Here is a 26948-nt window from a genome sequence, read left to right as displayed (position 1 = left end):
GCGGCAATGGACAGCTGTGCGTTTCCAGGTAAGCCATTTTGCCTTTCATTTGTGTCCGCCATTTATTTGGTGTTACCCTCTTGTGGCCCGTGTCTTAGCGTCTTCCTTTCTGCATGGCCAGCTTTCCCCGTCTTGGATGGATCGCTTTGCGATTACAGTTTTGCAGTTTTGCAAAGAGTTTTGTTTTGTTTTACTAAATTGTATTTTGTTTATCTTTGTAGCTGTGGCCCAGATTTGTGGGATTTAGTTCCGGCATGGACACCTTTGCCAGGCGTCAATGGACAGCTGTGCGTTTCCACGTAAGCCATTTTGCCTTGTATTTGTGTCCTGCGACATTCAGGTAAGTACATTTGAGGTTGCAAGACAATTAACATTTGAAAATAGACTATTTCTTTTGGGAATTGTAGAATGTGCTTTTCGCTGCTTTTTTTTTCAAGCAGGGTGTGGCACGTACTTAAATTAAAGTATACGGCCGTTGGGGAGATCTTCACGGAAGGTATAAACGTAAGTCCTTCATTTCCATATTTTATTTTAAATGCGTTTTGGAGTGTTTTAGTAACTTGTGTTTGTTATCTTTGTAGCTGCGGCCCGTATTTTTCGGATTTCGTTACGGCATGGACACCTTGGCCAGGCGGCAATGGACAGCTGTGCGTTTCAAGGTAAGCCATTTTGCCTTTCAATTGTGTCCGCCATTTATTTGGTGTTCTCCTCTTGTGGCCCGTGTCTTAACGTCTTCCTTTCTGCATGGCCAGCTTTCCCCGTCTTGGATGGATCGCTTTGCGATTACAGTTTGCCCATTTGTAATTTTATTGGTGACCGCCATTTGTTTTGGGGTCGCCTTTGATGGTCAGCATTCTCTTGCTGTTGTGCGTGCGTAAAAATCTATTACTATCGTTGGGATGTCCCATTTTTGAGTGCCATTTACAATGTTTACTGCGACATTCAGGTAAGTTCGTTTGTTTCAAAATATATTACTAAATATAGTTTGGGGTTGGTTACATTTTTCTATGTTTTTTATGCTCGTTGGGAATATTATGCAGTTACCGAAAACAGAGCAGTGACACATATTATTGTAAGGATTGTCTGGCTCTTATGCGAAAACGATTTTAAATTCTTTTTTTAAACCAGGTTTGTGGTGTCATTGCGTTTCTTAGTTTTTTGAGGCTCATACAATTGATTTAGAGGTTGCAAGACAAATATCCGTTAAAGTTGGCAAATTTTTTTATAATTTTGTCGCATGTGCTTTTCGCTGCCTTTGATACCTCAGGGTGTGGCACGTATTTAAATTAAAGTATGCGGGCGTTGGGGGTTATCTTCACGGAAGGTATAGAAGTAAGTGCTGCATTTCTTTATTTTAATTGTTTTGCGTTTTTGAATGGTTTTACTAAATTGTCTGTTTTTTATATTTTTAGCTGTTGCCCGTAATTTCACGTTTTTGTTCCGGCATGCACACCTTTGCCAGGCGCTAATGGTCAACTATGCGTTTCAAGGTAACCCATTTTGGCTTTGATTTCTGTTGCCTATTTGTTTGCTGGTCCCGTCCTGTGCTCCGTGTCTTGGCGTCTTCTTTCTTGCATGGAGTGCTTTGCCAGCCGTGAATCGACAGCTTTGCCTTTGGAGTTAACTTATTTGCAATTTTTGAACTAATCTGTCTTTTTCTTTACTTTCAATGTGTGCCCCGTGCTTTGGCGTCTTCGTTCCTCAATGATCAGCTTTGGCCGTCGACGAGGGATGGGTTTGTGATTACAGGTAGCCCTAACTTATTAATTTTGGTTGTTTGACATTTGATTAGGGGTCGCGTCTTAGTCTTATTGTGAACATTGTCTATCTTTGGCCGCACTTCTCATGCTCGTGATCAGATAGTGTTGCGTTAGTCACCTCTTACAGCCTCGTGCCCATCTCGTGTTTCCTGTGTTCAACGGCTGCTGTTTGTTAAAGTCAGTTAAACATCTTGTGTATATTCATGCTGTAAATAAATGTTTTTTTTTATTTGTACAAATAGGCGAAAGTTTCAAGGTAAGTAAAATTGGGTATTATTTTTACGTTTCTAAGATTCTGTTTAACTAACCCTTTTTTCTTTTTTTTTTTTCTTTACAGCCAGACCACTTGGAGCCATCTCGCTCGCAGACGACGAACACCATGCTTTGTTATTCTAAATAGGCCCAACTCGCACATCAGCACTAACGATTATAACACGTCACAACCTCCACTATCCTTTCATTCGTAGGGACAGACTCCTATCTACAATTTACATACTGCCAGACATCAACATCCTTAACAACATCTCACCTACATGCTCTTTTAAACTACAAAGCGGTCTCTCTTTTGTGATTTAATTAAGTAACCAGCGTTTTTTTTCATTTACAGTATTTAAAGGAGTCAAGCAACAGTTAGAAACATTTCTTGAAGACAAACCAGCAGGTACACTTCGAGAGAGCGGACCGATACGATCGTTGGAAAACAAGTAAGTCACTTAATCCCGAGCGGAATTAAAGAGCCACTTGCAATATCAGGCTTTCCTCGATTTTGTGAATTTTATGTGCTTTCTGTACTTACATTGTTTTTGTAAACTTGGGTAAATATTTCGAAGTAAAAGACTGTAGTGGGAAAGTTTGCACATTTACTATCATTCCTTCTACACATTTATCGCTCATGCTTAACTTCCAGCCCATTGTGTATATATGTTGTACTTATATTTCCATTTGCAACGCTAAATTCGTTTTTTTTAGTAGCGCTTTTTTACGGGCCCTTTTTTCATCTATTTTATATGCATAGGTCTAACAGTATGGTGAAAACTTTTTTATAAGTGTTACATGCCAATTTTCACGCGTAAAAATATGCCTTCATAGTGCTCTTATGCCTTTTGTACGGTGATTCTTTGACGTTTAGTACCTTGCTACAACGCAACATAGTGAGTTGAAACATTTACAAAGCTTCATTTCAGCACTTGGTTTATTAAGTTTAAAATACAGATCATTCTGTACATATTTGGTTTATTGCCATGCACTTTTCACAGGGAATTTTTTGGGGGGGACACACAAACAGTACGTAGACGTTATATTTTGCAAATAATAATAATGCCTTCTGAAATTGCTTCTCTTACCTTACTGAAAATTGGTTGCTATTACTTTGGGGACACGCTGTACTGTTATTGCTAATTACTAGCAGCCTTGCATACTTTTAATTGGTAAAAATATTTGGGAGATATTGTATGTCAATTACAAGAATGAGCTAATGTATTAATAGCATACTGTAGTACTTTGCAGCCCATTGAGTATAAATGCTGTGACTATTTTTCTATTTACAACAGAGAATTGGTTATTGTTAGTAGCAATTCTTACGGGCCCATTTATCATCTTTTGAATAAGCACATATCTAACAGTATGATAAAAGATTGGAGATATCGTGTTGCATGTACGTTTTCGCAAGTTACAATGTGCCTTAGTGGTGTTTCGCTTCCATACAGTGAATAGGTTTGGTAAAGTACCTCAACAATTTACAGTCTTAAATTTCAACTTACTTGCCGCCATTAATCTTAGCGACATGTCTTTGTACAGAACACTTCCTTCTTTCACCCACTTCCATAATGCAGAGTAATGGCAGGCTAGGCGGGATTTGTGATATATCGATTAGTGTGTACTATTCTCAGACTTTAATTTCATTTGAGAAGCTCTGTTAACGTGCACTGATTTATAGGTTAGTATACGCACATACCAGATAGAAACAGTACGAAGACTTTCACGTGGACTGTTTGCTGCTTAACATTTAGAGCACCTTACGTTGCGTTTATATTCTGATTGTGCTGCCGCCAAAAATGTTAGCACCAATTCATTTGAGAGCACACCTCCCCCCTCAACCCACTGCCATAATGCGGAGTAATAGCAGCCTAGCCTGTATTTTTAATCAGTTGTTTCGGAACGCTTCACACACATATTGAACATTGCAAACAGTGTAAATTTTAATTAGGCTGCATATGAACTTTAGCGGATAAATCAGTTTTTTTTTACGTTGCGCCGAAGCCCTGCTTATGTTCACGGTTTTCGAGGCATTTAAACGTAACTATTAAACAGGGCCACTACGTTCACATAACTTTTATTGTGCTGCATGTCAGAATTATCGATTCAAAGGGATGCCGCCTTAAAGTTTTTAGTGCTATTGTCTCCGTTGCTATTACCGCAAAAATACGTTCAACCATGATTCACAGGATTAGCATTCTAATTGAATGAAAAGCATGTATGCCTATTGTTTCCTGCGCAAATACAGCTATATCAGTCTACTTTTGCAATTTTTGGTCCGTTCACAACGCGTCATTTCACACCTTTTTTATAGGAGTTTAATTTACAGATTATTCAGTACACATTGGGTTTATTGGCGTGCACTACTCACAGAAAATGTGTTATCTTTATCAACAGACAGTACCTAGTCGTTCTATTCGGTAATTAATAATCAGGCCTTGGGGAATTGCTTCTTTTAACTTATTGTCACTTTGGAATTAGTTTGGGGACACGCTGTATAGTTTACAGTGAATCATAAGTATGATTTAAAATTTTTCATTGCAGGTTTGTGCGACACACACCTCATACTGTCGCTGTAGTTTGTGAGGCTGGGATACAAACGTGTTGTCCTTAAACCATGAGTTGGAGGAGCTGTACATGACTTGAGTTTAGGACTTCACACCTATTTGTGAGGTTGACTTAAAGGCATTCGTGCTTTTTTGGTGTGGTTTGTGGGTTTGGGATGCGGTTGTTATACAATCTTATGCATCAGTTCTTCTGCCCGGGCGTGTCACAGCGTTCGAGGAGGCCAAAGACCCGATTCTGTGGGACTGGACGTGCTCTGACAGGCCTATGGATCCTATGGAATGTGGGACTGGGTACTGCTGCATCCCTTTACGTGGGTCTCGGTGCTGCAACGTGTTTTTGCATTATTTGGTATTCGGCTCTTCCTGTCTCTTGTGCCTTCAGGCTACAGTTTTAGATACTTCCACACTCGAGCTGATAATCCAGATCTGCTCACCAAAGAGCTTGTCCTGGAGAGGGGTTAATTCCTGCGATGGGCAGCTGGTGAGGGCCCGGCTGCCGTGAGGCTCCTACACTGCAGTCTTCGCTCTGCCTTTCTTGGCTGGGGAAGCTGGTCTCCTCTGCGTCCCTCCATGCTGCTGTCAGCAGAGCCAGTGGCAGGTAAGACCTCGCTGTGCTGGATTCCCTGCTGTAATGGGTTCCCTGCTAATCAGTCCAAAGACAGGTGGTGCAGGGCATCATCTTTCTTCTAGTCCTAGCACATGTAATGGCAGGGTCCCTACCGTGTTCGTGTCCCTGGGCAGATAAAATAGCAGAGGGCAGGCATTGCAGACCCCCTGCTTTGTGGCTCATGGCTGAATACTGCATAATATGCTGTGCTTCTGTCTATAGGCAGTCTTTCGTCCTGCCCCCTGGTCCACACGCGGTATTATACAGTGTTCGCGGTACTCTGTCCAGTGGCAGGCATCATGCGGCTTCCCTTGTCCTCCGTTTCATTGACAGGAATCGCATAGCCCCTAACATGCTTCGGTCCATGGGCTGTTATCAAAGGGTCTGATCTCACCGATCCACATGCATGCCTCTTACTGTCCCCTGCTTACCAATACATAGGTGGGTGTTAATGAGCCTTGAACACACACAGTATATACACACACACACTACACGCTGTCTTCACACAAACTCTCTTTACACATTACTGTGGAATTACTTCCCGCCAATAATGTTAGTGACATGTCATTCGCACAGACAAAAACATGAACAGTACGAAGAATTTAAATTTAAAATGTACTGCATGGAAAATTTAGCGACTTACGTACATTTTAATTTTCAATTGTGCAGCAGCCATTAATGTTAGTGCCATTTCATTGCACAGCACACCTCCCCCCTCAATCCACTGCAATAATGTCCGCTAGAAATTTTCACATAACTGACACATAATGCAGTTTAATGGCAGCCAATGCTGGGTTTTTTTGGGATTGAAATAACGTAATATTTTAAAGTGCTTTACCAAATCCATAGCCGAAGCAAAGTATATCTCAGTATATGGTGCAATCAGATAAAATCCGTTTAAAAATGCTTTGTTCACGTTCACTTTAAATGTAAGACTGATTTTCAATTTAATCTGGGGAAATTTGTGATACAATAGAGGGTTATAGCAAGCTGAGCAGTTCATAATTTCGCTTACACATATACAATGCATTTTAACAAAATTGACGCTAATACATAGCAAGGGAAAGACATTTTTACATTTTAGTACATTGCCATTGCTTTTTGTTACTCTTTTAATAACAGTAGAATTTTCTTGCACACAGGGACAAGAATTACCACCATGTGCTACAACCACAACATGGACTATACATCTTTAAACGTTGTTAATAAAACACACTACGTTCAGACGTAACTATGTTTGATAGCCATCTACACCTAGCCATCTACACCTAGCCTTCTCAACCTAGCCCTCTCCACGTAGCCTTCTCCACGTAGCCCTCTCCACGTAGCCCTCTCCACGTAGCCCTCTCCACGTAGCCCTCTCCACGTAGCCCTTTACGCCTAGCCCTCTCCGCTTTGCCCTCTCTGTATTGCCCTCTCTGTATTGCCCTCTCCGTATTGCCCTCTCTGTATTACCCTCTCTGTATTACCCTCTCTGTATTTCTCTAATAACCTCGCTGGATTATGCTCTCTATTAATCTCTCAATTACTCTCTATTCTGTATGGCGCTCTCTGTATGGCGCTCTCTGTATGACGCTCTCTGTATGACGCTCTCTGTATGACGCTCTCTGTATGACGCTCTCTTTATGACGCTCTCTGTATGACGCTCTCTGTATGAGCTCTCTGTATGACGCTCTCTGTATGACGCTCTCTGTACCACACTCTCTGTACCACACTCTCTCTACCACACTTATGAGCATGGTGCACAGAGCATAGTGCAGATAGCGTAGTGCAGAGAGCATGGTGCAGAGCGCATGGTGCAGAGAGCATGGTGCACTCTGTATTCACAAAAACTGTCCTTACACATTAATGCACACAACACTTTAATACTCCGTAATACACAATCTTTAATAGAAGCTTATCTACATTCTATATTAATACTGTAGTACAGTATTACTACTTGCTCAACAATACACCTTCTCTATTAAACACTTGAATTCAATACTTTTAATGTTTTGAATAAGACTAAATTTTAAATTGTGCAATTATTTAACGCTATTATTAATGTTTGTTTTCTTTTTTCCTAGATTTTCTATTCTTGCCCTCAAACTCGCACGCTGCTAACTCCTTGACTTAACAACATCGAGGTAAAAGTACATAACTATTATGTTTAGCTAAGTACTTGTAATAACAGTGGTTGCAAAAGATCTGTATAGGATACATAGGAAATACACGTTTGAACTCACTTCCACTCTCTAGATATTGTTTTATATATCTATATATATATATATATATACATATAGATAGATAGATCTATATCAAGAAACATATAGCTATATATCTCAAAAACTATAGCAACAAACAAAAATTGTGGGGTAATAGGAAAAATACATCTTTTAACACTAAACCATATTTGTTTACAATTCATAAACAAGCCATCTGCTAAAACAGTTACTAAAAACCAAAAGACAATTTTACCAATAGCTTATCACTAACAATACTAAACATTTGTTTTCACCGTCTAGTATACATATAGGAAGTAGTTTCTCAATCAGTCTGACACAGAAAAAAAACCACATACATAATTATAGATAACGTTTATATATATATATATATATATATATATATATATATATATATATATATATATATATATATATATATATATATTACCTACTGGCGGTCGCCAGTAGGTAGTTATAGTTAGGACCACGTTTCCATAGGAAAACCTCAACATTCTATTTTGAATAACTTTGGCGCCGGTCGACGAATCCTCGCGAATTTCTCAAAATAGGTGGGGCGCTACGCTCCGCTCCTACCCTGAAAGTCTCGGGGGGATCCGTCAAGCGGGGGCTGAGATAAAAGGGGGGTCCCAAAACGCGTTTTTCCCATGCATTTTTCCATAGGACCTTTAGAACGAGCTACAGCCCGAACGGCTGAACAGAATTACTCAAAATTTGGCAGAGAGGTAGTCCCTAGGTCAAGGAAGTGCCTTTTGTAGGTTTGGTGTAAATCTGTTCAGTAGATTCTGAGAAAATAGCCTTTAAATCAATATATATATCTGAGCCCGCTTACGGTACGCTTACCGTACGCTTACGGTAAGCGTACGGTGGCGTGCGCGAGCGCGATTCTGATTGGCTCTTAGATCTTAGTAAACATTCGAATCGGTCGAAACCAGGAAGCGGCGGCCGCCATTTTGTGTATTTCACTCTGAAAAAAAAGAGTGAAAACAAGGAAAGGGGGCAATGAGGAGAGTTACAGACCCCCTAACATTTGTAAGGGGGTCAAAGAAGGACAGAAAAGTACAAAAAAAACATTTATTGATTTTAAAAAAAATCACGGGGTACGCGTACGGTAAGCTTACGGTAAGCGTACGGTAAAAAAAAAAAAAAAAAAATACATGAAAAGCAGATTTAAGAGTTTAGATATTAGGGAGCTCTAAAAAGAGCTGTTGTGTTTATGAAGTCATTTTTTAAGTGGTACCTACAAGTAAGTACCGATGCAGAGTCTAAGGTTCAAGAGGAAGACTCTGTTCCCTTCATCATTGAAGTGCACACCATCTCCTCTATAAATGTCTTGCATGTCATAACGCAAGTTGTTGTGGTAAATGGCACCCATACCATAGTCACGGAGGAAAGCAGAAACAGATTTGTTGACGTGCTTTCTTGCTTTGTCAATCTGTGGACAGAAATGATTGGACCAGTTCCATTTTTGCCTTTGGCATATGTTGGAAAACACAAAGGCAGTTTTAGGGAAAAGTGTAAACAGTTGTGCAAAGGTGTCCTTCATAAGCATTTCCAGACCTACCCCAGTCAAAGTGCCTAGGTCATTGCCACCACAGTGCACTATTATGAGGTCAGGGTGTTGGATTTGAATGAAGGATTTCACCAATGGCATCAATTGGTGCCACTTTAACCCTCTCTGACCAATCCATTTAATGTCTACATTTGGCAAAGCAAGGTCTCTCACCATACCTGTTTTCTCTGCAAACTTTTCACTCCAGAAGACATAGCTGTGCCCTACAATCCACACTGTGAACATCTTCAAAGGAGAACTGGATGCACTCAGGAGGTGTCTTTCAGTAGAATGGCAATATGAAAAGAAAGACAGTTTGGAAATGGAGGCATACATATTTTTTACAAAACAAAAAGAACTGATTGGCTGTTTCATACCATTCTAGAATAAAAACTAGGCTGTATGTGTAAATTAATAGAAGCATGTTTTGTATTGGTAAAAAAAAATGTGTAACCAAAGAACAGTACTATGGATTTGCTGTTAGGTTTGAAAAGTCAAGCACTCTTGCTCTGTGGAATTGAAACATTGTTTGGCGAACTTCTGACCTAACTCAACACAGCAGTGTTCCATGAGCTGTTGCTATGGTAGCAGGCAGAAGTCAAGTTGGGGGAAGGGTACTAGGCAGAAGTCAAGTTGGGGGAAGGGTACTTTTGGAAAAGGGTTGGTTTTCAACCAATAGAAATGTGTGATTACATTTGAAAAAAAGGGGGAAGCACTGAGATTTGAAACTTACAAGTATATGTGTGGAAAAATAGAGGGAAAGTTTGCCATTATCTGGTTCTGCTGAGAGGAGAGAGGTGAACACAACAGAGATCCTGGCTCTGATAATCTGCTGTTTGAGTGTCACATTTCTTTCACAACTAACTAATTTTAAAGGTGAGTTTACAGTTTGAGAGGGGATGTATGTGGTAACTTAAGAAATGAATAATAGAAATGGAAATTGTTTTTGTTGTAGTTACACATGGTGGTTTCATAATGTGTCAGTCTGTAAAAGTGATTTTCACTTGCCCCGAAAAAAAAAGAGCAGTAAGTGTGCTTTCAAATTGGCAAAGAAATTTCGTTTTGGGACTAATGTGAAAACATGACTCTGTGTGCAGAGAGGAATTATAGGCAGAGATTTATTGCGTCTTGCTCTGGTGATTTCACAGTTGCATTAGATGGAAAGGGGGAGCGAATTTTTGGGGGAAGAAGCAGAGTCTTAGCACACACCCATGTGCTTGCCATGTATAGTCATGCACAGTATTTACAAGCGAGTGGGGTTTTCAGGTTTCAGTCTGTAATGCAAATACATTCAGCATCACTAAGGCTGGTTGCCCTTGCTGTAGTGTAGCAGTCTGGACATGGGCTTTTTAAAAAATCTGAAAAGTGGTTTCATAATGTGACAGTTTGTAAAAGTGATTTTCACTTGCCCAAAAAAAAGAGCAGTTAGTGTGCATTCAAATTGGCATAGAAATTTCGTTTTGTGACTATTGTGAAAAGAAATGTAGTAATATATTTAAATACAATAAAGGAATTGTTACAGAGAATCGGTGAGATCTGTACAAATAAAACTTTAGAATTTTATTGGATTACCATTGGAAATTTAATCAAAAAAGAATTTTAAAATTACTATTTGGTCTAAAGGAAATGAAATCAGATGTATTTTGGAGTTATTTGAGATATAATATTGTGATTATACTTCTGAAACAAACATATCAGACGGTATTTTAAAGAAATAAGTATTGGTATTAGATGATATTTTTTTAGAATATTATGCATTTCTATAATGTTAAGTTTAAGTAAAAAAAGAATCAGGGCTTTTTTAATACAATCTTTGTGATTGTTATTTTTTTTTGCCCGCTGTAAAATGATGAATGCAATTGCTTTCACAATTTATAGTGAAATGCAATATATTCTGAAAACAGCAAAAATAAGGCAAAAATATTTTATGGAAAAAAATGTAAATATGTGTACTGTATTATAAAATGTTTTAAAAATATTAATACTTTTTTCTTTTTTTCCAGATAGATATAGAAAATTTTCGAAAACTACAAACATTTTTAAAACTATTTTTAAAAAAAACAAATGAATAAATTTTTTCAGTGAGTATGGTAAGTCAATAATAATAATTGTAGTCTCTCAAGGACCTTGTAATGTGTTTATTGATTTTTTGTGTTTTTAAAAAAAAAAAAAAAAAAAGTACGCGCACCGTACGCGTACGGTAAAAAAAAAATAAAAAAAAGTTTTTAAAAACATATGTAAAAAAAAGATGAAAGATAAGGTTGGCTCTTAAAAGAACCGTTGTGTTCATGCAGGGACAGAGGAAAGGAAGCATGGGAAAATTATTCAAAGCGACAAATGTGTTGATCTATTTTGTTGTTCACTAGGGAAACACTGGTCTCCCTATAGCAAATTAGATCTTGACAAAATGTGCATCGAATATCAACCTTCCGAAATCGAGGGTTGATTTCCAGAGGGCCAGCAAAAGGAGATTCTCCCCCCACAGATGAAGGGCTCACCTGACCTGCAGAAGAAGGAGTCAGCCCTGCAGATGATGGTTCAGGCTGAGCTGCTGTGGATGTACTGGCTTGTCTTTCTGAAGAGTTACCTCCAAAAAGATGACCATGTGTCCTTCTGTGTACATCCTGGAGGTGTCTCTTCATGGTGTGATTCCCAAAGGAATACTTCCTGTTAGGATTACCTCTAGAAAGTACACGCTTACACAGCTTACAAGTCACTAAGGGTGCATTTACCTTTTGCTGGCCTTCAGGAAAAGTAAAATAATCCCATACATAAGAGGGCTTTTGTTTCCTCGATCTCTGCCTCAAGACAGTGCTGCTAGTGCTAGCCTCACTCTCAGAAGAGCTCTGCTGTTCTGCCATCGTATCCCAAAGACAAACCAGCTCCTTCTCCCAAGGGATCACAAGGAGAAATGAGGGGAATGGGTGTGGTGTAGGAGAGTTCTAGAACTGAAAGTAGTTTCAACCAATCAAAAGTTGTGTTTCATGATCACATGACCTACCGTACGCTTACGGTACGCTTACGGTACGCTTACGGCAAAAGTGCGCATGCGCGTAAAAAAGACACGCGCTTGCGCGCATGCGCATAACAGTGACTCCCGGCACTTCCGCGTAACGTGCGCGTGTAGCGTACACGCGTACGCGTCCCACGCGGAGTACGCGCGGCTACGCAAATTGCGTAACTATACGCAAGCAGCGTAGGAAAATTACGGACGTTGCGTAAACCGTACGCTTACCGTGAGCTTACGGTACGCGTACTAAAAAAATTTAAAAAAAATTAGAAAAAAAGTACTGCAAATAAATTTTACATGTTTATTTTAAAAAATATATTAAAAAAAACATATTTAAGAATTTTAAAAATTTAATCATAGTCTTTATAAAAGGTAAGAAAATTAAAATAAAAATATGTTAGAAAAAATAGAAGAAAAAAAAAAATAGCATTTAAAAAACCTTGCAAATTCACTGAAAAAACCATGGGTTTCACACACGTTATAGTTAGGAATTAGCATTTAAAAAACCTTAGAAATTCAGTGAAAAAACCATAGGTTTCACACACGTTATAGTTAGGAATTAGCATATAAAAAACCTTAGAAATTCAGTGAAAAAACCATAGGTTTCACACATGTTATAGTTAGCTGGACATTTTACTCGTAAAAAACCAATGAAATTCCCCCGTTATAGTTAGTTCAGCTAACTATAACTCGCGCGCCCGCAATGAACTGCTGATGACGTCACATATTACATCACTCATGACATGGTCAGTGACATCACTCATGACATCACTGATGACATCTCAAATGACATCACTGATGACCTCACTGATGACATCATCCTTGTGATAGAGTGGCAGACCTCCTCTTCCCCTAATAAAACCTTTGATACACACATTCAAAAATAGAGACTAAAATTTACAAAACAATGGACATACCAATAACAGTTACAACAACCTCTTCAGTAATTCTAAGATCCACATACACATCCACTCATTCACCAACAGTCCAATACAGTCACTCATACATGTACTCACTTTTCATATGTACTCATACACCTATACATCCTGTAACACAATGCCACTCATCCATAGAGCTACTCACACACATAGTCACTCATGCTAATAAAGAATCAAACATACATTTACTTGCATATACAGTTATACACACACCACCACACTTACTTCTACGGAAACTTACACATACTTAGTCTTTTAAACAATCACTTATGGAAATACATACTTATTCATACAGGAACTCTTTCAATCTCTCACTCTCACATATACTCACATATATAAACCAATAGTCACATATACTAGTTTTAAACATATGTAGTTACTCATAAAGACACTATTGAGACAGTCATTCACTCACTAACACACCCATACATACACTCATCCACCCATGCAGTCCTGCACACATGCTTTGTTCAACACATACAAACAGTGAGTCACTCATTCATGCACCTATGCACTACGTCATACCCCCACCGAACCATGCAGACACTCAGACTGATACTCAAAAAACCAACTAATAACCTATATAGACACCCATGTAGCTACTCACCAACCCATGCAGCCACTTATACACAAAGTGAAAAAATGATACAGATATTTATATATTTAAACATTACTCACTAAGCCATGTATTCACTATGATACACTTAATCAGTCAGTTACATAATCAATTTTTCAAAAAGAAATCATCCATTTAGACAGTAATATACCCATTTATTCTTCCATCAACCTTGAGATATACATATATAAAACATATTTAATTTTCAGAAAAACACACATTCACTGGATGATGTCATCAGTGAGGTCATCAGTGATGTCATTTGAGATGTCATCAGTGATGTCATGAGTGATGTCACTGACCATGTCATGAGTGATGTAATATGTGACGTCATCAGCAGTTCATTGCGGGCGCGCGAGTTATAGTTAGCTGAACTAACTATAACGGGGGAATTTCATTGGTTTTTTACGAGTAAAATGTCCAGCTAACTATAACATGTGTGAAACCTATGGTTTTTTCACTGAATTTCTAAGGTTTTTTATATGCTAATTCCTAACTATAACGTGTGTGAAACCTATGGTTTTTTCACTGAATTTCTAAGGTTTTTTAAATGCTAATTCCTAACTATAACGTGTGTGAAACCCATGGTTTTTTCAGTGAATATATATATATATATATAATAATCTTATAAAGTGAAAACTTTTTCATAATTACGCTAAAAACATACACAATCAAACACAATAGGAAAAGTGTTGTACTAGTTAAGTAAATATTATGTAGACTTTTTGTAAAAAAAGTTGATTTACGTAAGAATTGAATTTGGTTAAAACTTTATCTACAATATCTTAGTCGGTCTCAATCTATATCTATCCCTATCTATCTATCTATATATGTATATTAATATATATAGATATATATATAGGTATAGAGATATATATTTATACAGATAGGTCGATATATCTATATATATATATAGAGAGAGATATATAAGATCGAAGTAGAGATAAACAAAGACAAAATACATACATGGAATATACATTTATTCGCTTTCAAAAACTGTAGCGTAACACAGGCACATATTTTAGCATAACAGCATAGATCGTTAATTCCTATTCAAGGTACCATATTAAAACCAGTTACTTAATATTTGGTTTCTCTACACACTGAGGGAATACATAGTGTACAATTCTAACCTGCACACTATCGTTTTTGTCCAACCATATTATAGGAAACTTACTGTAATAATAAATATGAAAAGGGTACTGCAGGCTGATTATCATCAGGGCAATGTTCGATTTTCTGGTAATTCAAGAGGCAAACAATGTTTGCCAAATAGCACAATTGCAATTATACACAACTATTGCAAAAATGCAAATACATGGACCATAGAAGATTTACATTACATTATGGACTTAGGTGATGCTTTATATAAAGATATGCATTCCATTAATAAACAACAGCTTATGCACCCTGACGATTTACCTAATTTTATACAACACAATACATTAATATATGCACTTAAACTTAAAGAACCTTCTTATGGAGACATATTGACCCATTTTGAGCCATCTTCCCCAAATATGCAAACAGTATTAAAAGCAGCGCTAGATTTGCATTCTGGTGTTTTACTTTGCATGGATATTTATGTTATATCCATTGTAAATAATAACAATACATATTATGTATTTGACTCACATAGCCGTGACAACACAGGGATGCCTCACCCAAATGGCACATGTATTACTATACAAATGGCATTTTATGAACTTATAGACTACATTACAAAACTTGCACAAAGTCTTAAGTCCCCCAATTGTAATTGTGTAGCATATGAATTAACTCCTATACATATAAGTACAATTAAAAAAGAATCGCTACAAAAACACATACTCACTAATGAAAGAAATATGACTACAGTCCCAGTTAAAAATATTTATGTGCATTCGACTGAGGCATGTAGTAATTTTTTTACACACGCATTTCAAACACGTATACAAGCAGCCAAAAACAACATTAAAATACTTAATAGCCATTTGCAAAATATAGAACAGCCATCCACATCATTAAATAAGATTAGTACGACAACATATCCAAGTACTCTTACTGAAACACCTAAAACACTGTCTACAACTAATAGCAGTAACATAAGTATACCACAATGTAATAGTATACCACAGAAGAGTACTACTGCAAACACATATGCAGATATCGTTAAGAAAACACTCACACATATAAACATACATCCCAAACAACATACATCAGATACAAATTTACATAGAAACACATATGAAGATAATAGCCATCGTACAGATATCTGTATTACTGAAAGTAATACATTATTAGTCTCAGAAAGTATACCCAATAGCATATTGCCAAAAACAGTACAAAACACTGGCAATATCAACATCAATGCTACTATTTTAACACAAGCAACACAACAAACACATACTTTCAATATAACAGAAAAAAAGCCAGAAGAGATCAATATTAATAAGATATCACCAAATTCGAAAAATCTAACAAATACTGTATTTGCTATTATCTATAACCAATGTAAACCAGCATCTACTTGGAATACTTTAGATTTGCGTAACATTATGGATCTTGCAGATGCTTTAAATACAGAAATGCACGCGCTAAATACAGAAGATTGTGAGCAACATAATTTACCAAATTACATATGCCACAATAGCATAATATATTCTATAAAGCTTAAAAAAGAATTTCAAAGCAAAATCCCGGAAAAAGAACTACTTAGGAATGACAAATTTTTAACAACAATAGCTTCAACTATTAATGATGACACTGGTGGATTAATAGGTATAGGAAACTATGCAATTTCTGTATTTAAAACTCTTGATGCATATTTTACATTTCATTCGCATAGCCAAGATAAAAATGCTATACCACATCCAAATGGAACATGTTTTGCTATACGAATTGAAACTATTGATGGACTGATAGATTACATTAGAAAGGTAGTTGATAAAGAAATACTAACCCATTCACAAACTGTTACTTTACAACTAACACCAGTGAAAATAAACACAATTATGCAAGCTTCACTTAAGGCAACGCAAAAAAACCACAGGAAAGGTAAAATGAAGTTTCAAAAAATTTATATGTTCATAAAACAAAGATAGCTTCTAATGCATTAACCCCTTCATTGCCCATGACGAGCTGGACTCGTCATGGGCCGCGGTGGCGCTGTGCCCATGACGAGTCCAGCTCGTCATAGACCCCGCCCGCTAATGCAACGGCCGGCACTGGGCGGGGAAAGGGGCGGGCACTGAAGGGGTTAACCCATATGCCAACAACAAACATACAAGTAGAAGATGCAAATTTGAACACAGTTAACACCCCCCCCCCAAAAAAATTGTACATTCTAATGTACAAAATCGCAATACTAATGTGGGAACAGACACATTTACACATAGTGATGCTGTACAAAGTAGTACAATAGAAGTTCAGCTAAATACAAGAAAAACAAAACGTACGCCAAAAACAGATAATACACATAGCACAGATATTAATCAAAGGTTACAAAGAACAAACAGCATAATTAATGACTTTCATGCCCAAATAACCTATGGTCCAGAGTATGCTTGCACTATTTGCAATCAATTGTGGCATAAGCAAAACTTGCAAAAAACAAACAATATTAGAACTAACGAAAAATTCATAACATGTAACATTAGTAAACTACAAACAGATGAGATATGTAAAACATGTTATAGCTATATTACTAAAAAAAAAATACCGCCTTGTTCTATTTATAATAAAATGTCATTTCCGGATATCCCAGCAGCCTTACACTTGCATAATTTAGAAGAAAGATTAGTAGCACCCAGAATCCCTTTTGTACAAATTAGAACACTACCACGCGGATTCCAAAAATGTCTCTCAGGTGCAGTAGTTAATGTACCTGCAGATGTTATGAGAACTGTTACTGTTTTACCAAGGCAAATCAATGATAACATGACCATTCCCATTAAATTGAAAAGAAAATTAAGTTATAAATCTTTTACCCATTTTGAAAATGTTCGCCCAAATAAAGTAAAACATGCAGCTCTATATCTAGCAACTAATAGCAGTATGTTCAAAGAATATGGAGTTACCCTTAATCCTGATTGGGAATATACAGCGCCAAATATACCACCTTGTAATGACACTTCAGATACAAATAATACATCAGATTCTGAAGACAACATTGGCACAGGAAATTTAGATACTATGCTAACTAATGAAACAATAACTACAGAAAACATAAATATTTTAAATTTAGCACCTGCAGAACATAACACACCAAGAGGTCTATATGAAGATATAGATTCAGAATATTTAGCTTTCCCTACAATATTTTGCGGAAAGCGAAGACCAACTAATAAAGAAAGGCATGTACCAATACATTATAGCACTATATGTCAATGGGAATTAAGAAGTCATGATCAAAGAGTAGCAAAGTGTATAACAAATGTTTTCTTTAAATTGGCTAAATTACGTATAAAACAAATACATAGCAAAATATACATCTCACTTAGGAAATACTTTAATAATGGTAAAGTGATAACTGCAAAAGACATAAAAGAAAAATTAAACTGTATTCTCCAATATAATGAGGGGTACAAAATACTAAAGACTATACGTAGTTCACCACCATATTGGGAGCAATGCAAAAAAGACCTATTTGCTATGATAAGACAATTGGGAATACCAACTTTTTTTTTAACTTTGTCAGCTGCAGAAACAAAATGGTATCATTTAATCAATATCTTATTACGCACAGAGAAAAAAAAAGAATGTACACAAGAAGAATTTGCAAGTATGTCATGGGAAACAAAATGCACATTAATCCAACAAAATCCCATTACATGTGCAAGGCATTTTGATTTTCAGGTTAGAAAGCTATTTAATTGTATTTTATTACATGAAAGTAACCCAATTGGCAAAATTTTAGATTTCTTTTATAGAGTAGAATTCCAACAACGGGGATCACCACATATACATGCTATAATATGGATAGAAAATGCACCACAATATGAAAATTCTGAGCTCAATGAAGTTATTACTTTTATAAATAAGTATATAACATGTGCAAAGACACAAGATCCAAACATAGAGCCTTTAATACCCCTCCAAAGGCATGGGCATACAAAAAATTGCAGGATCAAGCATAAAAGAACATGCAAATACCAATACCCAAAATATCCCATGCCTGAAACTTATATATTAGAGCAATTAGAACTAGACAAAACTAATCAAGAACTCCTTCAACAAATTGATCTAATACATCTAACTATGAACACACAAGACTTTCAAAGTTATACTTTTGATGAGTTCTTAAATACAATGCAACTAAATTTAAAACAGTATCTATTGTGTATACAGTCAATAATAGGGAAAAAAACAATTTTTCTAAAAAGAGCACCATCTGAATGCTTTATAAATAACTACAATACTACCATTTTACAAGCATGGCAAGCAAATATTGATATCCAATACATCTTAGATGCATATGCATGTGCTGTATATATTGTTTCATATATTAGTAAATCTCAACGTGGGATGAGCAGAATAATTGCACAAGCTGCAAAAGAAGTATATCACAATCCTAGCATAAAAGATCAACTTAAGCATATAGGTAACAAATTCTTAAACTGTACTGAAATAAGTGCACAAGAGGCAGCTTATCTTATACTTCAAATTCCATTACGGAAAAGTTTGCGCTCTTTTGTATTCATTAATACAAGCCCACCAGAAAAGCGTACATACTTATTAAAAGATATGGAGACTATTAATTTATTGCCAGATACTTCTCATAAAATACAATTTGAAAATATTATAGTAAAGTACAGCAAACGGCCAGAAAATTTAGAAACCTGTACATTAGCTGACTTTGCATCTACGTATGATGAGAAGAAAAAAAAAAAAAAGGGCAACAAGAAACAGACCATGACAATTTTCTAGCAGAAAATAACTTTTATAGCTCAGATGAGGAAGAACTTACAATTAATATACAAGAAGAAATAATAGAAAATGAATATATAAAACGGAAAAACCCTAAAATAATTCGCTATTGTAGATTTAACGAAAAAAATGACTCTGAAAATTACTATCGCGAATTGATAATGCTTTATTATCCATGGAGAGTAGAACATCTAATAATTGGCCACAAAAAAACATATTATGAACGCTATTTAGAAATTAAAAGCACTGTTGACTTTCACCATAATAGATATAATAAAACACTAAAAAACTTTGAGACTGAAAACATTACAGTAGAACCATTGATTGTACCCCAAACAGATATGAATACAGATGACACCATATATCCTCAAATTCCAGTTAATGAACAATTACTATATGACTTATCATTCGATTTAGGCATTAGAAGTACAAGTATTGAAGAAGCAATAACCAATAATTTAATGCCAAATGAACAGTATAACAACATAATGCAAAATCTGACAAATGAGCAACTTAACTTTATATACCATCACTTAAATTGGATAAAAACAAAAGAAGAACCCTGCTACACATTTTGTACCGGTGGTGCAGGAGTAGGTAAAAGTTTCCTTATTACAGCGCTTTACCAAACATTACTACGATACTACAATACTAGAGCAGGGGAAAATCCAGACAACATATATGTACTGCTTACAGCTCCTACAGGCAAAGCAGCACATAATATTCATGGAAAAACACTACATAGTACGTTTAAAATACCAGTTTCACAAACACTAACTCATAAACCACTAACTCATGAGAGCAGGAGTACACTACAAAACGAGTTAATGCATCTTAAATTGCTAATAATTGATGAGATATCAATGGTAGGGGCTAATTTATTTAATTTCATACATAATAGATTACAAGAAATAAAAATGTCCAATCTCCCTTTTGGTGGGATATCTATATTAGCAATTGGAGATTTTTATCAATTGAAACCAGTTTTTGACACGTACATTTTTGAAAACCCCAGGCATTCATACAGACCAGTAAGTACTAATCTATGGCAAGAACATTTTAAGTTATTTGAATTAACAAAAATTATGCGGCAGCTAAATGACTTGCCATTTGCAGAACTACTAAACAGATTAAGAGAAGGGAAACACAATGATGCAGATATAATACAGATACAAACACGAGAATTAGAACCACCAATAACCATTAGCAAAACTATTCCTTATATTATGCCAACAAACAAAGAGGTTGATAACATTAATAGTGAAGTTTTATTACAACACATATTAAACTATCCTGTCTACACGGCAACAGCCATAGATACAGTAGCAGCAGACTTAAGTGAAATTGTGAAAAAGAAAATATTAGCTCAGTTACCTACAAATGCAACTAAAACCATGGGACTGCCATTTATAGTACACATTGCCTTAAAATTACGATATGATATAACTTCCAATATTAATGTAAATGATGGTTTGACAAATGGTGCGACAGGTATAGTTGAATTTGTAGAAGCAATAAATAACAGCCCTACTGTAGTATGGATTAATTTTGATAAAGAAAATGTTGGTAAAAGTACAAGGCTAGAAAATAAACACATGTATACAACTAACATTGCGCCTCATTGGACACCAATACATGCTATAACACGGCACTTTCAATTCACACAGAAATTTATCACAATTATACGCAAACAATTTCCCCTACTCCAATCCTCTGCACGTACTATACACAGAACACAAGGAGAAACAATCGAACCACTTTACATACATTTTAACAATAGCAAAATCCATCATATGCATTATGTAGCTTTAAGCAGAGCCAGATCCTTAGGTAACATCTATATTAAAAACTTTCAGCAGGAGAAAATTGGTGTCCATTCTAAAGTACATGAAGAAATGGGCAGATTAAGGACAAATATGCAATTGCAAATGTCTGTTCCTCAATTATTTACCTATAACGAAATGTGTAATATCATTGTACATAATATACGATCACTGCAAAAAAATTACACAGCACTAAAATCAGACACCAATATAATGAATGCTGATATTCTATGCTTTACTGAAATAAACACAACTAGAACATCGGATAGCAATACTTTCTTGATAGAACAGTACCATCTTTTAATATTTGATAAATTCCACCATCACCAAACTAAGCATGGAATAGCAATTTACTACCGAAAAAATATTAACTTACTGCCAATATATGAAACACAACACGAAATTGATATTCTACATTTTACTCAACATCTTAACAATTGCAACTACTTATTTGTAATGCTATACAAGCCTCCACATGTACATATACAAACACTTTTAAAAGTTTTAAGTAGCATATTAAACTTTTACCCTGAATATAACTACATAATAATGGGTGACTTCAACATAGATGTAACACAAGAAACACAAAACACAGAACTACTATTACAATATATGCTAGACGAATTTCAATGTCAGCAAATAATCACACAATATACAACTGACTACAAATCAACATTAGATCATATCTATACTAATGTACACATAAGAAACTATGGCATATTAGAGTCATATTATAGTGATCACAAAGCCTTATGGGTAGCAATTTAAAAAGCATGTTGTGTATATATGTGTGTTTTATCGGCTCAGTATCTTTATGTGGCTGGCTTACTATGTGTGTTACGTGAGTTTGTATGTGTGTACGTCTGTGGCTCTGTATGTGTATGTCTGTAGCTCTGTATATGTATTGGTAGCTCTCTGTGTATATAGCTGTGTCATTATGCCCTGCTCTGTATGTGTGTCTGAATGATAGACTTTGTGTCTGTGTGTGGCTCTGTCTCTATGGGTCTATATATATATGTGTAATTGGCTCTCTCTCTATCACTACTTCACTCTCTCGCCAAAAAATTCTCACTACCTGACTCCCTCACCACCTCACTCTCTCTCTCACACTACTTCACTCTCTTTCACGAGCTAAATCACTCTCTCTACCTCCACTCTCTACCTCACTGCTCAACTCTCTATATAGCACAGCATCACAATAACTCTACATACACTAACTATATCACTCAATACCTCAATATATCACAAAACATCACTCTCTCACTACGACACTCTCTAACATAATATCTCACAACTTAACTTTCTCACTCAATAAGTCACTATCTCACAACATCACTATAGCCATTTATATTTCACAATTTCCCTCTCACTACCTCACTATATCAAAAGTCACTCTCGCAAACATACACTACATCACTTACTCTCGAATACACTATCTATCTCGCTACCTTACAACTTCACTCTCTCTAACACACTACATCACTCTCTCAATATCTCACTATCTCACTATCTCAATATTTCTAGCGCATTGAAAAAATTACAATCGCACTTTCAATAACTCACTCTCTTACTACCTCACAACATCACTCTCTGTTTCTATTTCACAATCTCACAACATTACTCACCCTCACGACATCAGGCTTTCAATACATCAATCTCGATTTCTATTACTACCTCACTCTCGTATCTACTTCACTCTTTCTTATTAAATAACTCTCTCTATTTAGTAAGCAGGCTTTAAAATTGAATTACTTAGTTTGTAATACCGTAACAATTTAAACAGTTCATTCGGAAATATATACTCACAATTTATTCTCCTTTCAGATGATTTCGATCCAAGAAATTAAGATGGGGAAACAACAAGAGAGCAAACCTTTTCAAAAGGCTATAAGAGCAAATATTGTAACATGTTCGCAGAAAACACACTACCGCAATGCAAAGCAAGAAAACAAAATCTTGTACCACCTAGCACTAGCAGATGAAAGTGGTTCTATTAAAGCCACATGCTATAACGACAATTTTTTCAATCAAACAAAAAAAGGGAATGGAATTATTATAAGGAATTTCCTAGCCAAAAACAATGTTATTCTATTAACGAAACATACCAAAATATCGAGGATGCTGCCTTTAACGCTTCCAAGTGAAATCCTACACGAAGCGCAAAACATACTAGAGCCACCAGCTCCACCAATATCACCTATTAAAACAATCCGAGAAGCAAAGTTACGGACATTAATGACCATATCGGGGACTATATCAGAGGTAAGTTTATAAGTAAAATATAAATTTAGAAAAACAGTAAACTTGTTGTTACAATATTCTAGACTCGCACAGTCAACAGAACACACACTGAGCCAAAAAAAAAAAACCTCTCTATGCACAACACTCTCTTCCAAAACTATACCCCACAACCACTCTTCCCAAAAAATGCTCGCTTCCCCAGTCCTGCTCTCTTCCACACACCTGCTCTCTTCCCCATACCCGCTCTCTTCCACGTACCCGCTCGCTTCCCCATACCCGCTCTCTTCCCCACACCCGCTCTCTTCCCTCACACCCGCTCTCTTCCCTCACACCCGCTCTCTTCCCTCACACCCGCTCTCTTCCCTCACACCCACTCTCTTCCCCACACACGCTCTCTTCCCCACACACGCTCTCTTCCCCAGACCTGCTCTCTTCCCCAGACCTGCTCTCTTCCCCAGACCTGCTCTCTTTCCCACACCCGCTCTCTTCCCCACACCCGCTCTCTTCCCCACACCCGCTCTCTTCCCCACACCCGCTCTCTTCCCCACACCCGCTCTCTTCCCCACACCCGCTCTCTTCCCCACACCCGCTCTCTTCCCCACAACTGCTCTCCTCCCCACACCCGCTCTCTTCCCCACACCCGCTCTCTTCCCCACACCCGCTCTCTTCCCCACACCCGCTCTCTTCCCCACACCCGCTCGCTTCCCCACACCCGCTCGCTTCCCCACACCCGCTCTCTTCCCCACACCCGCTCTCTTCCCCACACCCGCTCTCTTCCCCACACACGCTCTCTTCCCCACACACGCTCTCTTCCCCACACACGCTCTCTTCCCCACACACGCTCTCTTCCCCACACATGCTCTCTTCCCCACACACGCTCTCTTCCCCACACACGCTCTCTTCCCCACACCCGCTCTCTTCCCCACACCCGCTCTCTTCCCCACACCCGCTCTCCAAAACAATCTTACAAACACACTCTATTAACCACACTCGCATCACAAAACTCTCGTAAACACACTCTCTTCATACACTATCTGCACCACCCTCTTTCGGCACAAATCTCTATTCCACACACTCTCTATACACCACACTGTCTTCAACACATTCTCTTTACAACGCACTCTATCTGCACCGCACTCTATCTGCACCGCACTCTATCTGCACCGCACTCTATCTGCACCGCACTCTATCTGCACCGCACTCTATCTGCACCGCACTCTATCTGCACCGCACTCTATCTGCACCGCACTCTGTCTGCACCGCACTCTATCTGCACCGCACTCTGTTATACTAAAACTACATATACAAAAAGGAATAATTAAATTTGCTTTATTTCACAGGAAGAAGAAACTAAAAACATTTTTATCGCAGGACAAGAAACAAAATTAAAATCCATTACACTTATTGACACGACAGACTCTGTTAAAATAACATTGTGGAGAAATGCAACGGAATTCCCAATTACACTTGGAAATTATGTGAGAATGACACACTTGACCGTCCACGAATTTAATAATGAAAAAATGTTAAATACTACTCACAATACACATATAGAAGTAAGTGCAAAATCTTTTTTACATTGTATACCTGTGTGGGTCATTATGTGTGTAGCTCAGTGTATGTGCATCAGTGTATGTTTTTAGGTGTCTGTCTATATGTATGGATAACTATCTATGTATATATCAATGCCTCCAGGTCACTACATCATAACTTCACTCTCACTCTATATCACTACATCGCTCCATTACTTTCTATCTCACTCCTTCACACTCTCACTTTCAATGCCTCACTCAAAATATACACTACTCACTCTCTATAACTCAATCTCTCACTCAATATCTAGTGCTATCTCAATACTGCACTCTAACTCACTACCTCACTATCTTACAAGATTTCTCTCTCCAAACATCACTACATCACTCTATTACTAACTCACTCTCTATCTCAATTCATCACAAATTCTATATATCCATCCAAAAAATTAACTCACTCACTCTCAAACTCACTACCTCACTCTCTCTCTTTATATCTATCGCTTTCTATATCACTTAACATCTATACTACTCCAAAAAATAAATATAAACTTAATGCACACTATATGCCTCTATTAATAATTCTGTTTTACTTTGCAGATAATAGAACCACCTTTGGAAAAAATTACCATTACTATATATGGAATTGAAAATACTACACAAGAAAAAAGTACTATAACGGTACAAATACAAGACAATGAACTTTTCAAATCCATGGACATCGAAAATACTATTTTAATGGACTACCTCAATATTCCAACAGATGTAGAAGATTTTTCAGAAACTCTCATGCATCATTTACCAACAACTTTAAATGTTATATTTAGAAATGGATGCATTCTAGAAATTGTCGAATAATCTTGCTAACGAATCTTTTAAACATAACACTAATGTAAAATTTGAATAATTTGTTAACAATGTATATACAAAAATTTCTATAATAAAAGCAGATAAACAGGCTTCGTTACTCATGGATTACAAGAAACAAATAAATTTGGGGTAAACTATACATGCATATATACATAAATAGGCATACATTGAAGATGTAGACATACATATTACCATATATGTATGTATTACGTGCAATAAACTGCCCTTCGCAACACTCAAATAAATATTACACACACTACTGCTAAGTATCTACTTCTAAGCTATGGATGTATGAATACATCAGTATGTGAGTCGATAGCTCTGTGTGTGTGTACAATTTTAGCTATAGATTTGTCACTATATTGCGCTATGTTAATGTATATACATCTTTGTGTACAAGTATATTGCTTAATTGGGAAACACTACTTAAACAAATCACTCTCTGTAGCTCACTAACTCACTCTGTCACTACATCACTATCTATTTATATCTCACTACCTCACTATATAATAACACACTCTCAAATTCATTACATCACTCTCTCACTACCTCATATACTTCTCTCTATAATTTAATAATTCACTCTCTATCTCACTACCTCACTCTCTCTCTCTCAAATACACCAACTACATTACACTGACTCTTTTAATACATCACTATCTCACTGCTTCACTACATCACACTCAGTTTCTATATTAATACGTCACAACATTCATCACTACCTCTAAATCTTTCACTACCTCAAACTTTCTCAAGCTCACAACAACACTCACTGTTTCTATCTCACTACGTCAGAAAATAGCTCTCACTATTACTAAATCACTCTATCACAACCTCACTCTCTCACACTACATAACTCTATACTTCACTACTCCCCTCGATTTAACTACATCACTATCTTAGTACTTTGCTCTCCCAAAAAAAAACATCACTCTCTCAATCTCTATATCACAAGTTCAATCTCTCTCACTCACTACATCACTCTTTCTATCTCACTAAGTCACTTTACCTATTTATATCACTACCTCAATCACTATCTCACTACATC

At 36.8% G+C, this 26948-nt stretch overlaps 1 protein-coding gene across 1 annotated transcript; it reads left to right on the top strand.

Annotated features, from left to right (window-relative positions):
* The first annotated feature begins 1412 nt into the window (after nt 1-1412).
* On the top strand, nt 1413-25990 carry LOC146859384 (uncharacterized). The gene is made up of 5 exons (XM_085650061.1): nt 1413-2464; nt 7256-7315; nt 23082-23519; nt 24839-25054; nt 25631-25990. The coding sequence occupies exons 3-5, from the start codon at nt 23082-23084 to the stop codon at nt 25886-25888; spliced, it is 912 nt and encodes a 303-aa protein (XP_085506187.1). The 5' UTR covers nt 1413-2464; nt 7256-7315; the 3' UTR covers nt 25889-25990.
* The last annotated feature ends 958 nt before the right edge of the window (nt 25991-26948 follow it).

The sequence above is a fragment of the Triturus cristatus genome, chromosome 3_2 (assembly GCF_964204655.1).
Source record: "Triturus cristatus chromosome 3_2, aTriCri1.1, whole genome shotgun sequence".
Taxonomy (NCBI): domain Eukaryota; kingdom Metazoa; phylum Chordata; class Amphibia; order Caudata; family Salamandridae; genus Triturus; species Triturus cristatus.
This window is presented reverse-complemented; position numbering and strand designations above follow the sequence as displayed.

What these genes read in the sequence shown, in the direction of transcription:
- LOC146859384 (XM_085650061.1), top strand. Translation starts at nt 23,082, where the DNA reads ATGATTTCGATCCAAGAAATTAAGATGGGGAAACAACAAGAGAGCAAA. An exon ending in TATCGGGGACTATATCAGAG is followed by an intron (nt 23,520 to 24,838) that starts GTAAGTTTATAA and finishes TTTATTTCACAG; the next exon opens with GAAGAAGAAACTAAAAACAT. An exon ending in CTCACAATACACATATAGAA is followed by an intron (nt 25,055 to 25,630) that starts GTAAGTGCAAAA and finishes TTTACTTTGCAG; the next exon opens with ATAATAGAACCACCTTTGGA.